Source organism: Thermobia domestica, chromosome 5 (genome assembly GCF_964235325.1).
Source record: "Thermobia domestica chromosome 5, izTheDome1.hap1.1, whole genome shotgun sequence".
Taxonomy (NCBI): domain Eukaryota; kingdom Metazoa; phylum Arthropoda; class Insecta; order Zygentoma; family Lepismatidae; genus Thermobia; species Thermobia domestica.
The window spans coordinates 234,653,557-234,671,286 of NC_137458.1; the positions used below are offsets into that span (position 1 = coordinate 234,653,557).

Genomic DNA, 17,730 nt, shown 5'->3' on the forward strand with positions numbered 1-17,730 from the left:
ATTGTTTTAAAAATATCTGATATCACGTTGGTTCTGTGATTCGGGTCTATTATTCAAAAATAGTTACCATTATACACAAATTTATAAGTACTTCAGAGTTGTTGGAGTCTAGTTAAAAAAAAAACGCGAGAGGCTCAATCGATACCACTAGAGGCTAATCGCGTACGAAGTCGTTTTTTTTAAATTTTCAACTCTAATTGAAATTGAAACACTTCAAAATGTATGCACTATATATATATATATATATATATATATATATATATATATATATATATATATATATATACGTGAACGATACTGTATGGGGGATATGCAACCCAAACGACTCTACTGTATTGTGGATACATACTGGGAGGGGTAAGTGCTGCAATTAGTTTCTTCATGTTGAAATCGATGTTTTCTGTTGTTCGTGATCGGATCACAGAAATAATACCTTAACCGTTTTAAATGAACTTTGGAAAATAGTACCTACCTAAAACAGTACCTTTCTATCGTGTAATTTAGATTAAACAGCGTATCCTAAGGGATTCAAGGAATACAGTATTTATCTCAAAAGCAGAGTATCTTACGATATTTTATCTTTACCAAGGGGAAAGCGATTCAAATAATCTCTATAAACTTAATCTCCCCGTGCAAACAACTGGTATTTCAGCTAATCAGTAATAAAAACATAATAATTTATAAGTTGTAAAATTTTAATATAATTTGTACTTAACATCCAAAATAACATTTCAGTTGAAATTTTAAAAAAATCGGGTATGAGATTATCTAAAAACTCAACAATAAGTTTTGCTGCAATTATGTCGACATTAGGAAAATTACGGGGGGAAGGATGTTGGAGTAAGACTAGAAGAAATTAAAAATGTAAAGATATCCATTCATTTTGTCCTGTTCTGTTTCTGTAGGTACATATTTAACTCAGGAAAATGCTACTGCTTCCCTTTTTGCACAAACACTAAACCGCACGCGATGTTCACAGCTCAACATTTTCCGGAAGGATGTGTCTCTTTTTCTTCAGTTTTTCATTTCGCTAACAGGTTGGAAAATTACATGCTTTATCCTTGTTTGACACGCTAGTCCCCGCATGCATCGACCGTGGCCTCAAGTCGCACACTTTCCACCTTCTCTGCAGTTGTTGGTTCCATGTTAAATGCTTTCTAAAAACAAGACTTTTTTTCCACATCTTATGCTCTTACAATAGCACATTATAGTATCTCCCTCTGTAATTACTCAACTGTTCTAAAATAATAGGACTTTTGTGTAAATACCGTCTTTGTGAAGTCAAGTGTAACGAACATATTTTGGGACATTATTTCTGTTTCGCGTCTTAAATGCTACTTACCGAAGAAAAATTATTGGTGTTTGTTATATATCGTGCTGAGAATTCTTAGTTGAAGCACGTAATATGTCCAAGATCTTGGAGAATTTTTTTTAAAGGATGTATCATCTCAAGCATGATGCTAATGTTACTGATTTCATAAACAATAAGAATACTACTTTAGTACAGAACATTGTAATCATCGAGAAATTCCATCATTTCCACATTTTCTACACGCTAACATCACCTGACTACCCTAAAGAACAATCGGGGCACCGGAATAAACATTAGATCCTATCATTTCACTCGCTCTGGTGGTAAAGAATAAAAACCTCAAAGAAGTCATTATAATATTAAGGTCTTGGAACTGATTTAAACACGATCATATGCCTAGTGTTATCAACGATCAAGTATTTACTGTGTTAGATCTGTTATTTAACTAAAGAAGTAGGCAAGCTATAGAATCAAGAGAACAAATGTTAGATTGTATCAGACAAAAATAGTAAAACATTAAACATCCGCTTAAAATCTGAAGGAAGAATGAAAGAAATTGTTCATTAGAATTTTACTCGACTTTGTCTTTGAAGAAGAATAAAACTGTGTGTGACATGTAATAAATCAACATAAATCAAATTCAAATAACTACAGTCTTCTGTATTGGCATGAATTCCAGAATAGTTAGTAAGAGATCACGTATTCGTACATCAATGATCTTCCAGTAAAATCAGACTGAAATATCACGTAGAAGAATATATTCAAATAACAACAAACAAACAAACAAACAAACAAACAAACGTAAGTCAATACAGATTGTATACTGAAGGAACAAGTTTGAAGACACAGAACATTTGTAACAAAAACTTAAGTTTGCACATTTATCTTCTTGGCATATGGATCACACCCAATGTTCGACTACTTATTTAAACTCAATAGAATGTCTAAATAAACTACTCATAGTGAATTATAATTCATGTGAACTCTATTTAACTTATGTTGGTTTAGTATTTTAGATATAGATTAGAACTATACTATAAACACTGTGTTCTTTACCTAGAAATATGATTTTCTTATGTACTTCTACGTGAGAAAACAAATTTGTAATTACTTTTTGTGTAGCACATATATTTTATTTCTGTTTTAATTGACAAATTGTAGTTAACATAAGGTTAGTGTATACGGTACGATGTTTTTGCAGGTGGGGATAGAAATTGCTTACGAAGAAAATTACTGCACATGATATATATTTGCAATGCACGCTCACATGAAACTTCTCTCCCAGAGATAATTTTTCTTGTTTGCAGAGAGGAATACTCTATTTATAAAGCGGGATTCCCCCTCATTCCCCAAAATAATTCGCTTACTGCATAAGAGATTTTTTCTGCGTGTTATTAAACAGGGAACACTAGTTCTTCATATTATACCTCACTGCTTAGCTTCATTGCAGGCGATAACCTGTAATATTTGTGATAAAAGTTTGTAATAAAAATCAGATTGAAATATTTTCTTTTATTTCGAATTGTATCTTGAAACTTTCTATATTTATATCGAAAGAAATTGAATTTGAAATTTAATTCAGACCTTGTGAAATTTATGAGTAATTGCTTGGAATTAGAAGCCTGGATGTGGGAGATTTGAAGCCTGAATATTGGGGGATTTTTCAAAAAATTATTTTGCCAGAAATAGAACAGTGTCACACGATAGTTTGGCTATTCTTAATAGGTATTTATCTAATCTATTTTGTATTAAGAAAGGTGTCGGGCAATCGGCGGCATAAGGTTCGTTTCAAACTTAAACCTGATCTGTTTTGTTGTATGATACATATACGTATATATGGTGAAATAACAATTAAAATTTTTAAAAAAGTAGTCTTAAACCTTAAGTTAAAAAGATTTATGAACTGTACTTTAGCTACAGGATTAGTGACCAGGATAAGTTCTGGGCACCGCATATACGCTGCACTACATGCTCCAGGATAAACTAGCTGTAATAAGAACATAGTCCTATTAAATTCGCTGTTCCTATGATTTGTCATGAACAAATAGATCTTATAATAGATTATCAACTGACAAATGTGAAACGTTTTTCTTCTAACTCTTAAACACCAGATTCACTATCTTAAATAAATTCAGCTGTTCGACCAGTTCCGAACAATTAAAATCTACCAGTAGCTAAACTTCAGAATAGTATACCATTGACTCAGAAGAAGATAACTCAGACGCCCTAGGGAACAGGGAAGATGCAAACTTTCAGCCAACTACATCCCAATCAATTTCACCTCATTTGATCATACAAGAAAAGCTTAACAATCTTCTACGAGATATAAATCTTTCTTACACAAAGGCGACATTCTTGAATTCCAGGCTTCAATATTGAAATCTTTTAGTTAAAAAAAAAAGTTTGAGAAATCAGCTTGACTGTCACTTACATCGGTATGTTCAGGTTTCCTTGTCAATGTCAAAGCTGAAAATTATGAAACCACTGTTTGACACTATACTTTGAATAAAGTTTTCAACTCACAGAATGCAACATGTCACTAAAAACATACTTATTGCATTCATATCTGAACTTTTTTCATCAAAATCTAGGCAGTTAACGATGAACACGGATAACGGTTTTATCACTAGTTACACATTTGTAAAGTACTACAGTGGAAGACTGAGTATGCTTACTGAATATTGCTGATCTATCATCAGAGAGACACAAACGTTTACAAATGACCAAATGACCAAAGAAAGTATTTCAAAGTGTATAAATGCAAAATTTAAAGTTATTATCATGCGTCTAGCAATGCTACATTAGATAAACAGCATATATAAATAAGTACATTACGTATCATGTGTAGTAATCTGTCCTCCAAAAATGAGAGTGATGGAACTTTTCGATTTTCACCAATTAATTCAACACCTGTCATTTAGCTAAAATCATATGATTTCATTTGAAGGTTAGAAAAAAAAATCAAATATGTTGCACAATGTTATTGTTGATAACTGAAAATAATTGTGCTTTTTAGATCTTGAGGCATGTTAAAACAACATTTGCTTCTTAAACTCTTGTTTTATAATAATTCTGAAGATTTATCTGTGACTAACTGAACTCTCACATTATAGTTACAATCGTAAAATTTGCGTCATGATGTTATGAAGATGGACCATTCTACGTCAGTTGGCTTATCAATACGCTACTTAATCTGTTTTATAAATATATACTCAACATAGTAATTTGAACTAGAGAAATGTTTTGGTGACAATATACTCACAAATTTCTATATACGGTAGTTTAGTATTAACTGTGCAAGTAGATAGTGCTTAAGAGAGTCCGTCGTGACATTTAAAAAAAACTGAAATCATGAATGTGAAGGACTAATAGTGTATATGGGACGTTCAGAATACAAGGGAATCAATTCGAATTACCAAAATTGTGGAAGTTCATGGAAAGGTAATATATATATATATATATATATATATATATATATATATATATATATATATATATATATATATATATATATATATATATATATATATTTAACCTTATAAGTGTTATTTACGATATCTGGAAATGTTTCGTTTACGCTCTGACATCAGCTTTAGATAGAGATCTTAAATAGAAAATAAGACCAAAAATGACCAAATGTAACACAAAAGCGGGCTTCATTCCTCAATGCACTGAGCTCATCGTATACAGCACATGACTGGAATCGTTGGAGTAAAAGTATAATTTTATTGAAGTAAATAATTGAAACACAAACAGCATATTATTCACATTAAATCAATGCGGTAATTGTGAAAAATTATTTAATTTAATTCTTATTATAATAAAAATAGAGAACTGATAATAGAAGAGTGAAGAATGCAAACTCTATACACCTCATGAATTTTTCTACTTCCTGCCACAATGCTATCTTCCTTATGCAGTCCCTTCTTCATTATCTCTTCTAAATAGGTACAAAATAATGCTGATCAATGCTAAGTCCCTTTCCTACATATTCCTACGTTTCTGCAGTAATTTCTATATAAATGTTATTTTATTTGAAGAAAGATTGATAAGACATGACATGAAGAAAGATAGATCATGTTATGATCTAAAAAGTTGTACGTCACTTTTCATTCTCATATAAATAGTTTATAAAATATTTCTTTGAGCATTCGAATATTATACACTAATTGTGCATGCTAAATCACTTTTTGGATAATCTAATTCACCCTTTCGTACTCGGATGTGTTAGAACCTTACCTGCCTCTTAGAATACAGCTTTAATAGCCAAATTTAATTGTAACAATATTAAATTAATATATACGAGTGCAAATTAATTTTGAAAAGTAAGGGATATTTAAGTAGATTTGAAGAAGAAATCAGGAAAATCACGAACTTAAAATTCCAGTCAAACAAATTAGAAAAGAATTCTCCACATAAATTAATAGGCCAAAAAATAAAGATACTGGCGTAAGTACCGTTAAGTTTCAAGTAATGTAATTGTGACGATTAATCTGACTTCCTATAATTGCAAAACTACCTGTATGTACAATTTTCATTAAGAAAAAGGTTATATTATTCTGAAGAAAGAACTGTGTTACAACGATAAAGTATCTTTGTACTTCAGGCTCAGGTAAACATTCGATTTCTGCAATATTAACTACTATAATGGATTTTCAGTTATGTCAATAATTTGTTATTGCAACAGCTTCAGTGCAACTTCAGTCTTTAATGTTCTAGTCAGAAATAATCATTACCATTGATCAAAAGAAGCATAAATGAACAAGAAATCTGTTGGTATGCAGACAGAAGATTTGTTAACTGCATTAAGATAGACTGGATATGTATTTCAAATATTTGTTCGCCATTTATCAGTTTTTCTGCAATGTAGATCTTCCGTAGATACGCATGACTTGTTGCATTGAGTAATTACAGGAGGGAAAACATGCAGACAATTTACAACTAAGGAAAGAAGAAAAAACTTTGCCTTCAAATCTTCACTTAATATTATTTTTACTTGTGTCTGTCATGAGAAAAGTGCAGAGATGCACGTGCATCAAACTGGTAGCAGCTTAATAAGAAGAAAGACTACTTAAAACGTTGAAAAAAAATTATTAAAACGAAGCATCCAGACCGTCAATTTTCTTCACCTCTGTAACACCTCTGCCACGAAGCTAAATAAAATACAACTTGTTACGTCTGCCCACTGTTATTTATAAAGTGATGGTTAATTTGCATACAGAGGTGACAACATCAAACCAGGCTTTCTACAACGAATGAACTAACGCTATTTATCTCTCTCTTTCTCTCTTTCCACTTAATGAAGATTAATAAGACTACACCCTACCTCTTCGGAAAATTAATTAAATACTTTTAATTACTTTTTTTCTTTCTTAAAATTACTGAAAATTGCCAGTGGAAAGTTCCTGAAATGTATTATTTCTAGTTGTTTTTTAAGTACAGTGAACTGGTTTGTATGTTTATAATGGAGGAATAAATAGACTAACCAATAACTAATGCATTTTAGCGCATAAAAGTATTTTATGTATTAATTACTTTACTTTCATGAAAATGTTAAATTGTTTGGTCATCTCATGACATTATATAAATCATAAAATTGTTTCGTCAACAACTACACTTAATGCAACACATGAAATTACAAAAGTTTATTGGAAAGTAATAGTTTTTTCAGTGCTAAGTAAACGTGGCTTTTGTGATATATATAGATGGTGATCAGAAAAATGGAAACACCTGTAGTTGGCAACACGTCAGATGTATGGGTTGGCAGTGGTGTCATGGCGCCCGCAGCGCCGGACCGCTGGTGGTGGTGTGTTAGGTCGGTCTCCATACTACGTCTGGCGTAGTGGTACAGCAGTGTCCAGTGCCTGCAGCACACGGAGGTAGTGTAAAATGGGAGACTTCTCAGATTTTTAAAGAGGGCAAATTGTTGGTGCACGGTTATGTGGAGTGAGTGTGACGGCAGTGGCTACTATGTTAGGTATGTCGCGTGGGACAATGTCGAAGGTGATGACGGCCTACACAACACACGGGAAAACCACATCGGGGAAGCGGAACAGCGGGCGGAAGAAAATCATGAGTGACAGGTCACGCCGGGTATTAAACGCATTGTCACGCAGAACCGTCGTGCCACTGAGGAGCAAGTGACGGAGGAACTCAATCAGCACCTCCTCACCCTGTTTCCGAAATCACAGTCCGCCGCGAATTACATGACATGAACTTACGGGGTCATGTTGCACGGTCCAAACCGCTCATCAGGGACCATAACGCTTTCGCACGCCGCAAATGGTGCCGCGACCATGCAACTTGGACCGTTGAGGACTGGAAACATGTGATATGGTCGTATGAGTCATCCTTCACCCTATTCTCAACCACGGGCCGTGTTTATGTGTGGAGAATGCCCAAAGAAGCTTATGATCTGCAGTGTCTTCGCCCAACTGTGAAACATGGCGGCGGCTCGGTGATGCTGTGGGCCGCCATATCATGGTTTTCATTGGGTCCTGTGGTCACACTTAGCGGACGAAACACTGCCAATGATTATGTCGCAATTTTAGGAGACCACTTGCATCCTATGTTCCGGATGTTGTTCCCGGACAATGACGCCATCTTCCAGGATGATAATGCACCCATTCACACAGCTGGCGTTGTTGCAGCGTGGTTTGATGAACATCGGGATGAAGTTCAACGCCTCCCCTGGCCCGCCCAATCCCCAGATCTCAACATAATTGAACATCTGTGGTCCGTCTTGGAAACATGACTCCGGCGACGATTTCCACTTCCATCCTCTCTCACAGAACAGGCCGATGCCCTGCACGAGGAATGGTGTGAAATTCCACTTGCTACCGTTCACGACCTCTATGCCTCCATCCCACGTCGCATCAAGGCTGTTCTGAAGGCGAAAGGTGGCCCGACACCATATTAATCTGGTACGTTGCAATTTCGTTCAGGTGTTTCCATTTTTCTGATCACCATCTGTGTATATATATATATATTAGTTACCGAAGAAATACAACAGCTCTATAAGACCAACCAACGCGTGTGATATTAGCCCCATGTGAATATACAACTACTTGGAACTTACTCATATTGCTGCTACACAGTACTCACCATATCGTTTCTGTCCTATAATGCTCTACACTAAATATTAGAATTCCAAAAGCATTGAGTCAATATACATAAAACCCTACAGGTTTTAAGTCCTATCCATATCCTAAATGAAATCTTATATCAATGAATATATGTTTCCTTCTTACAACATAGTTAATAATTCGAAAACATACGTAGTATCACCTACTTACTTTACATTTATTCAAATGAAAGACTTTCTATCCTTCACAGTTATGTGTCTATAAAGTGTGAAAACCACGGTGGCATTATTTTCTGATAACATACTTCCCAAAACATGAATCGCGAAACGAGAACGGGAGGAATGGTGACATCAAAATCTGGATTATGCAACAGTAAAAATGTTGAAATCTGAGGTAAATTATGTGAAACTATTTATAGTATCTAAATTATCTCCAGGACAGAATAACCAGTGTAAAGTCTGCAATGCTTATAATGTTAAAAATAGTTCAAGGAATTGCAAAATACTCGAGGAAGTGTTCTAACAAGGATTGTAACAGACATATAAAGGTCGTTCGACGAGAAGGTATTGCATCATTCATTAGTCCTTAATCAGTTCACGACCTTATAGCCATCCTGTAGAATGGACATTTATTCACTTTCAAAAGAACAACTGATTTTTCTACTGACTGACTGAATCTCTCTGCTTACTAATTCCTATGCGCAGTTAAAATATTAGAATACTTTTTAACAATGAAGTTGTATTATAAAGAAAACTTTTAGCAAATAAGAAATTAATGCTATAGTGAGTTCAATAGCTCGAAGATAAAATTTAAATAAAATCCACTTGTTTGTGATTAACTAAATTATATAATTTACGAAGAGTTTCGTTTTTGCAGAAGAATTATTCTCAATAAGAGTACAAAACTATCCAGAACTGATACAAACAAATTGATCACAAAAAGTGCAAGTACAATGACAGCTTAGTGCAGTGATTCTCTACCTGTAGTTACTGTTTGTATACTGCACCACTGGCGTAGACAGAATGAGCGCCACTTGAGTCTAAAAGATGTTGTGCAGTTCATAATTGAAGCGCTTAGAGAGAGGATAATGGTGTAATGTTACATTTTCCAAAACGTTGATTTCGATCGGTTTTTGCACGTGTTATATGATAGTCCTAACACATCATTTAGTGAGTCCTCGTCCCAGTGAAGATTTGGAGAGATGAAGGGTGTGTGTTAATACATATAGTTGTGAAAGTCAATTTTCCCGAAATCTACAATTTGTTACATCCACTAATCAGTTCAATTATTAAACTAAATTTTTGGGGAATATGAAAAAAGTCTTCGTTCTCGTGTCAGCCTCCCCTCCCCTAAATAAAGATCCTAGTTACTATATTTAACTGTATAGCTTTTGTTATGATTTATGTATTTTGTAACAGCTCCCATAGGCAACTTTACTTCTTTGTAAAGTTCTAAATAGAAATTAGTGTTTGGTCTTTAAAAGATCATAATAGTAAAATTATTAAAGATCAGAATTTAGGTAAGTAAAATTGATTTTTATCAAACCACTTAAGGTATGTTCATTTTTATATTTTCACAAAGATTTCGTAATGTATAGTGCGGTAAAAGCTGTTTTATTCTGATTGTTTCATCTTGCTGTGTCTCGAAAAATTTGAAAGAAGTAATAAATTAATATCAGTTCTAGAAACATCGAATAGACGTGGTTCTGGATCTGATTTGGACAAGAAAAGTTTATAGAAAATAATGTAGATGTGGTCGTAAGTACAGTATTATAAGATTATGAAAACCATTTTAAAATTTTGTTTGATAGTTTTTCTTTTTTTTTAATTGACACTCCGATTTCAGCAAGTATAGATCGTTACAAAGCTGTTAAGATCAGAACATGTAAACAAAAATGTCAGAGGAAACGAAATTCGTAACTGAAATAAGCAATCAACAATAATCAAATTCAAGTAAACTATTTTTAAATTCCTGATGAAACTAGAGACAAGTGCCAGGGAAACCTATGATAAAAGTATCAACACATGTTACACATATCACTGTATTAATAACGAAGTAATCAAAAAATCTTATGTAAATAGTGTCATTCACTTTAAATGTGAGATTCTAGCAAAATTAATATTTGAAAATCTATGATCCTTTAAAAAATAGTTGTCGACTCATTACTAGACTCACATAGTTCAGAATAGTACCGATAGCCAAGTGATATCCTGAATACATTATTATTTAGACACACGAAAAAGAAGAGTTACCATAACTTTAATATATTTACCTGTATATTATATTATGTTCGCTTATGAATGCAAATGCTTGTTTCTGTTTTATGTACGTGAGCGAATGTTTGAATAATCAAAAACATGTCTAAGCAATCTGGACGGTAAATCTTTCTGGAAAACTTTTTTTTCATAGCTTTAAATAATTACTAACCTGACACTTTGACGTGCAAACCAGTTTCCATTGACATTGAACCTGATATCGTATTGACACTTGCCATCAACTGTATTCAGCTAAGCACTGTCATCTTTCAACAAGTTTATTTTTTGGTTATTAGATGGAAACGGAATATCTATTGATGTTTTAAACTATTTATTTCTAGAAATAATTCAACAGTTACGTTTGTTTTTATTAATGTAACGTAGTACATCTTTGTGAGTGTTTAGAATGAGATACTTACTCCATGTTTAATACTTTTTTTAAAATGAAATATTGAAATTGATAAAGACATAATGAAAAACAAGCACATCAGAAGTAAGTTGTAAATTCAATTGCACAGAGAGATTCACTTTTTAAAAGAAATCGTAAGTTTTAATTTTTTAATTTTTTCTATAAACTAGTAAGAATTTATTATTATTATTATTATTATTATTATTATTATTATTATTATTATTATTATTATTATTATTATTATTATTATTATTATTATTAATATATAGGCCTATTTCCTCCGCAGTCATCTTAGCAGGCGATATATAAGTCACCCAAGTACACTCTAATTTTCCCTTTACTGTAAGGTTTTAATGAAGTTTCTTAGAATTCTGCATGTGCTCAACATTACACTCGTTTTCTTCATGACGTTTTCTTCAATTCCAAGTGTTTTAAGTGCATTTTTGTAACGTTTTATGGACCATTCCGTTCAACGATAACTCTTCTGCATATTTAGTTTTAGGACGACTAGGGCAATAGTCCGGTACCTTATGATAACAAATCTTGTGGCCATACTTGTTGAAACTTGTTTCGTTTATGCTGTTAAAGATATCATAAGTGATTGAAGTATATTTTTAATTTCCGCAAAATCAAAATGAACGATAAGTATTAAGGAAATACAAAGTTTAAAACTAATAAAAATAGTTTAATTTATTGCAATAACTATTGTGGTAAGTTTTGGTGATTATTAAAATAATTTTAATCGAACTGGGACCGCAATATTTAATTATATATGTGTTGTTACATCCGGTACCCGATATTGCTACCAATATTATTTTCACAGTTTTCGTCTTCCATTGTTCTTTCATGTTTTGAACTGTTTGTAATGTTTTTTATTAACTCTGTGTACTTTCAACAGATTTGTTGTGTTTGATATTGTGATGCCTATTATATCCCTTCTCTTTGCTTCGTACTGCAATGCCCGGAAGGCCTGTTATGTTGTATTTCTTTATCGGCTAGTATTGTTCTGTACGAGTAAAGTTTATGTTTGTCTGTTTTCTGTGGCTTCCGGTTGATATTTGTAATATAGTATTCATTCTGGTATCATTTTCTGTTTCATTGCTATTTCTTGGAACGTTTTTCGTGTCTTTCATTGTATTTGGTTTGTGTTATCATTGAGGAACCACTAGTGATATGTTGTATTGTTTCTTAATACGCTTGACATCTTCTGCAATTTATTGTATTGTGATGCTTTTCAGGATGTGTTTCTGGCAGTGTTTTGTATTTGTTACCTGGTCTTGTATTCCTTGCATGAAGCTTTCTGTTTCTTGATACAAAACTCCTATTTTCAACCATTGATATGTTGATGTTTCTGGTTGACTTGGTCTAGGAATCGCCCTGTAGTGGTTTCTCTCTCCATTATTATTATTATTATTATTATTATTATTATTATTATTATTATTATTATTATTATTATTATTATTATTATTATTATTATTATTATTATTATTATCGCTCTAAAAGATTGGCTTACTCATCTCTATACCATGATAATTTTTCTTTAGGCACGAAAAAGAAGTGTATATTAGATAAAATATTGCTCCGTCGAATGTTTTTTCGCTTTATAGCAGAGTACCGGAATATATCCTTATCCTATTTACAAACATCACCTTCAAAAAATTATATGTAAGTGGCTGGACAAGGACTTGGGTTAGATTTTCTTTCTTTCTTTTTTTTTCAATATACATATTATATTTTGTTATTTAATACAAAAAACAAAATTCTTTGTAAAAGAGTATTGTGCCATAATTATGTTTATATGTGGCAATCGTTAGTTTTATCATATATATATATATATATATACTACTTCTAGTTGATTATTGAGTTAAGTTGTACCCCGTTAATGTTTGCATTTAAGCTTCTGGAAATGCTGCATGTATTAATTTCCAAACTTTTTCAGAAAGAAAGTCTTAAAACCTAAGGACAAGGGGTTTTCATCTGTGCGACGAGTATCTTAGATGGAAGGTCTTCTATCATGAGTGGTGCCGTGCTCAATAAGAGGAAGCAAAGAAAGTGGCCTTTTAAAAAAGAAGTTGGAGGAATCGGTCTTTATTCTGCATCAGTTTCAAACCCAAGGACCTAAAAGAAATCACTATGCTGCTGCTTCACGAAAATCATACTTTGTAAGAAAGTTACCCTGAAAAAATTATCTTAAAATTTCGATTAAATCGCTTGCTTATAGTTACCCCATTACTACAAGCAATACAGAAAGTAAGACGACCATATACATATTTCTTGCAAATTGGGAAACTTTTACGAGTTATCCTGCAAGTTAGTTTTCTTTAGAGTACATAACGAATTCATCCATTAAATTATAGCTAAATTAAATTCCAAGCAAACCCTTTGAGCAAGTTTCAGAAGATATCATATGTCGTGCTTAATGAAAATCGTGAAGAGTTTTGATGATTTTTGAAGCGAGTGAAGCGAATTTTTACCATTAGGTCAACTTACATTTGTGTGTCTGTTCATCGTAAATGTTGTCCATTTTTAACTTGGCTAAAAAGTTTTATTTGATGCTTAGAAAATAATCTTATTCCTTGGAGTTGAAATTCATGTAAAATAAAGAATAACAAAGAACAAAGTCTGCGTATAACGATATGAAAAATATATAGGCCTATATAACGGGATAACTAAGGAATTTTACTCAATATCTTCCGTGAAAGATATTTGTCTTTGGAGCAATATGGCGAATATTTTCTCTAAGGCTTTTGCCATTATCTAGGATTAAAATAGGTCTAAGCTACGAGAATAAATTAAAGTTCAAGTTCGGTTTCCGTATCTATATAATCAGATAACAAAACAGTTCTCGATTGTAACTTTGGTAAAAAATAAACAATAAAAAAATAAAAAGTAAATAAATAAAGGTGCAATATGGCATACATTTTTTCTTTAAGATTTTGCAATGAACAATATTAATTGGGATTAACTTACTATATCTTAATGATATACTTTGCAAAAGTTATCCGATTTTCATTATATATAATGTGTATTTCCTTTAAAACTTAAAAGTAAGTTCTATTAAGGGTTCCAAAAATCCCGGGTACTAGTCAGCATGGTTACGGAAATAGGAGTCTAGCATCTAGCTAATTTAAGACAAAACATGTATGCCTATGTGTGTAATTAGATTTGTATTGTTATCCTGCCTTGTTTTTAGAACTGGAGTCTAGGTCGGAATTTTTTTTGAGCACTGGTCCTATTACTTGGATCTAAAATTAGTCACAATAATGGGGATGAATTCATGACATCTTCTGGAAAACATATTTAACAATAGACTTCTTAGAAGTTACCTATTTTAATAAGAAATGATTTGGATTTTCTTCAACGTTTCCCAACAAGGCGTTTTCTCTGGTATTTGGCTCGTGGATTAAGGATGGATTTGCCCCCTACTTTAGATAAATGTTTCAGGATAACTTTAGGAAAAAATGGAGAAACGTGTTTTTAGGTCCATTTTGGATTAAATTCTGCTAATATTCAGGGTTGACATCGGTCAAAGGTAAGTCTTTGACTATACCATTGTATCCAGACCGGCAGTGAGGATTAAGGACAAGGAATGCCGGAGTATGAAGTAACGTTGTTGATCTAGTCAAATAGCACAATAGAGATGAAAAAGAAAAGATGAAGTATTGGCGGAAAGTGTTGATAGCAGAAAAATACGAAGGCTCGACTGAAGCTGATATTAGACGTGACAGTATATGGGCCAGGATGTTGGATAAGCGAGCGTTATGTTGGATAAAAAGTTAGGATATGTAAAAAACCAAATCTTTTGTCAAACATTAAAACTCACGGGAATGGAAACTCACTGACATTGTTCCTTTTTTTCTGCTTTGAACAATGTCAGTGAGTTTCCATTTCCGTGAGTTTTAATGTTTGACAGAAGATTTAGTTTTTTACATATCCTAACTTTTTAATCATTTTTTAGCCATCCTTCGTGTTTTTTTTATCCTTTTTGAAGTCTACCACATGCTGATGAAGAAAGTAGCAGCTTCCGAAAGCGCTACCTGTTGCACATAGAAGGTAATTCCGTTATATATTTTTTTGCGGTGAGTGATAGCCTTTCCGCTTTTTCTCATTGAATATGATTACCGCTCGCAATAATATGATACTAACATAATAATTATCATAATTTATTATTGTACTTACGTAATAATCAACTTCATTAGTGATTTCAGCAACTGGAGCTACATGAGGTCCTGGAGATACAATCCCACCATGGGATATCCCAAGGAAGGCAGTAATAATGACAATGATCTAAAAGAAAACAAATATACATACATAATAACGAGTTAAAACGTGTCTTGAACACGAATATTAAAACATTTACTAATAAGAAATAAAAATCCAAATTGAAGAAATGAAATAAAATACCGGTATTTCATTTCACACCCACAATTATGTCCTTTAGGCTAAAGGATAAGGGTGATTAATGAAGAAGATGATTATGCAAGATTTGACGACGTAAGAATATGGGAGAAAATCCCGAGAAAAATGTTGTCCATCACAAACTCACGTGACCTAGACTCGAACCAGGGATCCTCGCACCAGAGATAAATCGGTTGGTTGGGTGAGACATATTAAAATAGTTATGTTCCAGGTTATTTACTGTATAAATGTTTCTTACAAACACATGTCAATACGAATGTGCTATCAAAAAATAAGATATAAGAATTGAATTATTTTTAAGTTTGCATAGTTTTGGCTTTTGGTGAAACAAATTGAGGTATTATTTCGTAAGTTAAAATCGTATATATATATATATATATATATATATATATATATATATATATATATATATATATATATATAACAATTTTGATTTTAAGAAATATCGTCTCATTAATTTATTAGAAATAATAATGTAAAATTTTTGCATGAATTCTTTACAAGGATCAGCAGTATTTCAAATAAGTTCAAGGGATAGAATCTTTTTTATATATAAAATGATATTAACTCCATTCAATTAAATGTTCTCTTTTTTTAAAAAAAATGAGTCTAAAATTATGATATTATGAAGCTAGTTTCTTTCTTTTTAAAAATAACCTATTACAAGGCAAAAATAATTTTAGTTTGCTAGATGACATTATCTGAAGTGAAAGGATAGTTCCTGTTTGTTCTCATGATTTATCCTTTTGTTCCAAAGATTAAGAATAAGAAAATGGTTATGAACATAGATGTTTTTATTATGCTCTTAATGATTTCTGCGTAGTTGGTATTGATTTACGTTGACTAAATCTAATCTTTAATTAGAATGAGTTGCTTTAAAATTCTATATAAGGCTAAATACTCACAATTCTACGTCTATATTTGATTTTCTAAGCAAATTCATTTCAATCAAGTATCTTTTATTTTAAAAAAAATAGTGAAGTAAATACCAAAAAGGCACTATTCACGAAATTTCCAATACTGTTAGCTGTAATGAAAAAGAAACCATGTAAAGATGAAACATGTACGATGTACACTCATGTCCAAAATTATTGTCGCATGTCTATAAATATGTTGTTGTAGGAATATAATTAGATAACAAATTCGCTCTGTATTTTTTTACAACGTTATTATGTGTATAACCGGCAAAGACATGTATGTGGCAAATTGCATATCAAAAGAGCAGTAAATAAGAACAATTAAACGAAAATAAAATTTTCTTGTCCATGTAGCAACATTTTGTTTTACTCATTCTAATTTTTGTATTTATAATTCTGTTTCTATGAAATTTACCACAAATATACATTTTCCAACTATACACATAGTATCGGTATTAAAAGTACCCTGCAAAATCATTATCATTTTATTTTCTTACAAGAAGACAGTTATATATATGCGACAATCATTCTGGACATGAGTGTACCAATTGATAGATCTCCATTGAATAAAACAAACTGACATGCATCGGTGTTAAAAGTTCATGTGTCGCTTTGAGAAAATTATGGAAAATAAATTATTTTACAAACTTAAAAAAATATACTGAATAAGAACCACATGACCTATTAAGATGAGATTAACACTGACGTATACTTTTATGAAGCTTTTCATTATGACACTAGCAAAAAAGCGAGTACGCGGTATGATTAATAAGATATATCACACACACAATTATCATTCTCTCTTAAAACTTTAATTTCTCTTCAACTAAAATATTGTCCAAAGACAAGACATGTATCAGTCCATAGATCAGATCGAGCTTAACGAAATAACATTCTTAATTTAGATTCTGATGCGTAGTTTCCGAGAAAATGACGAAAACTAGCTTTTATGGTGCTATAGATATGTCATTCGTTGTTAATAATAACGTTCTGTTCTACTGGAATAGTTTTATATATTCTATACGTAAAAAGAAATATGCTATTAACCAGCAGATCGTGTATAATCCCAACAGTGGACACAAATGCACTCAATACTGGTAGCTACAAACATACTACTTGTAATAGAATCGTTATGCAAAACCCATTTTCCTATATCTTTCTGGGCTGAATTGTGCATAGTCCTAACTAGTTTATGCTAATTGCTGTATAGAATCACGAAATTGAATTTGTCTTTGTGCTTTTCGTGTTACCACGACATCAAGCATAATGACGAGGGAAAATTTTTTTTTTTTCCTTTTATTGTTGGTGGTGAAAACAGTAAAATAACATGTAA

At 32.1% G+C, this 17,730-nt stretch overlaps 1 protein-coding gene across 1 annotated transcript in view; it reads right to left on the minus strand.

Annotated features, from left to right (window-relative positions):
• The window catches only part of LOC145684801 (cuticle protein 19-like), a 46,257-nt gene that overhangs the window by 4,666 nt on the left and 23,861 nt on the right, over window positions 1-17,730 (minus strand). The window contains exon 2 of the mRNA XM_081757170.1: window positions 15,241-15,348. Coding sequence (XP_081613296.1) covers window positions 15,241-15,348 — 108 coding nt within the window. The remainder of the gene's footprint in view (window positions 1-15,240; window positions 15,349-17,730) is intronic.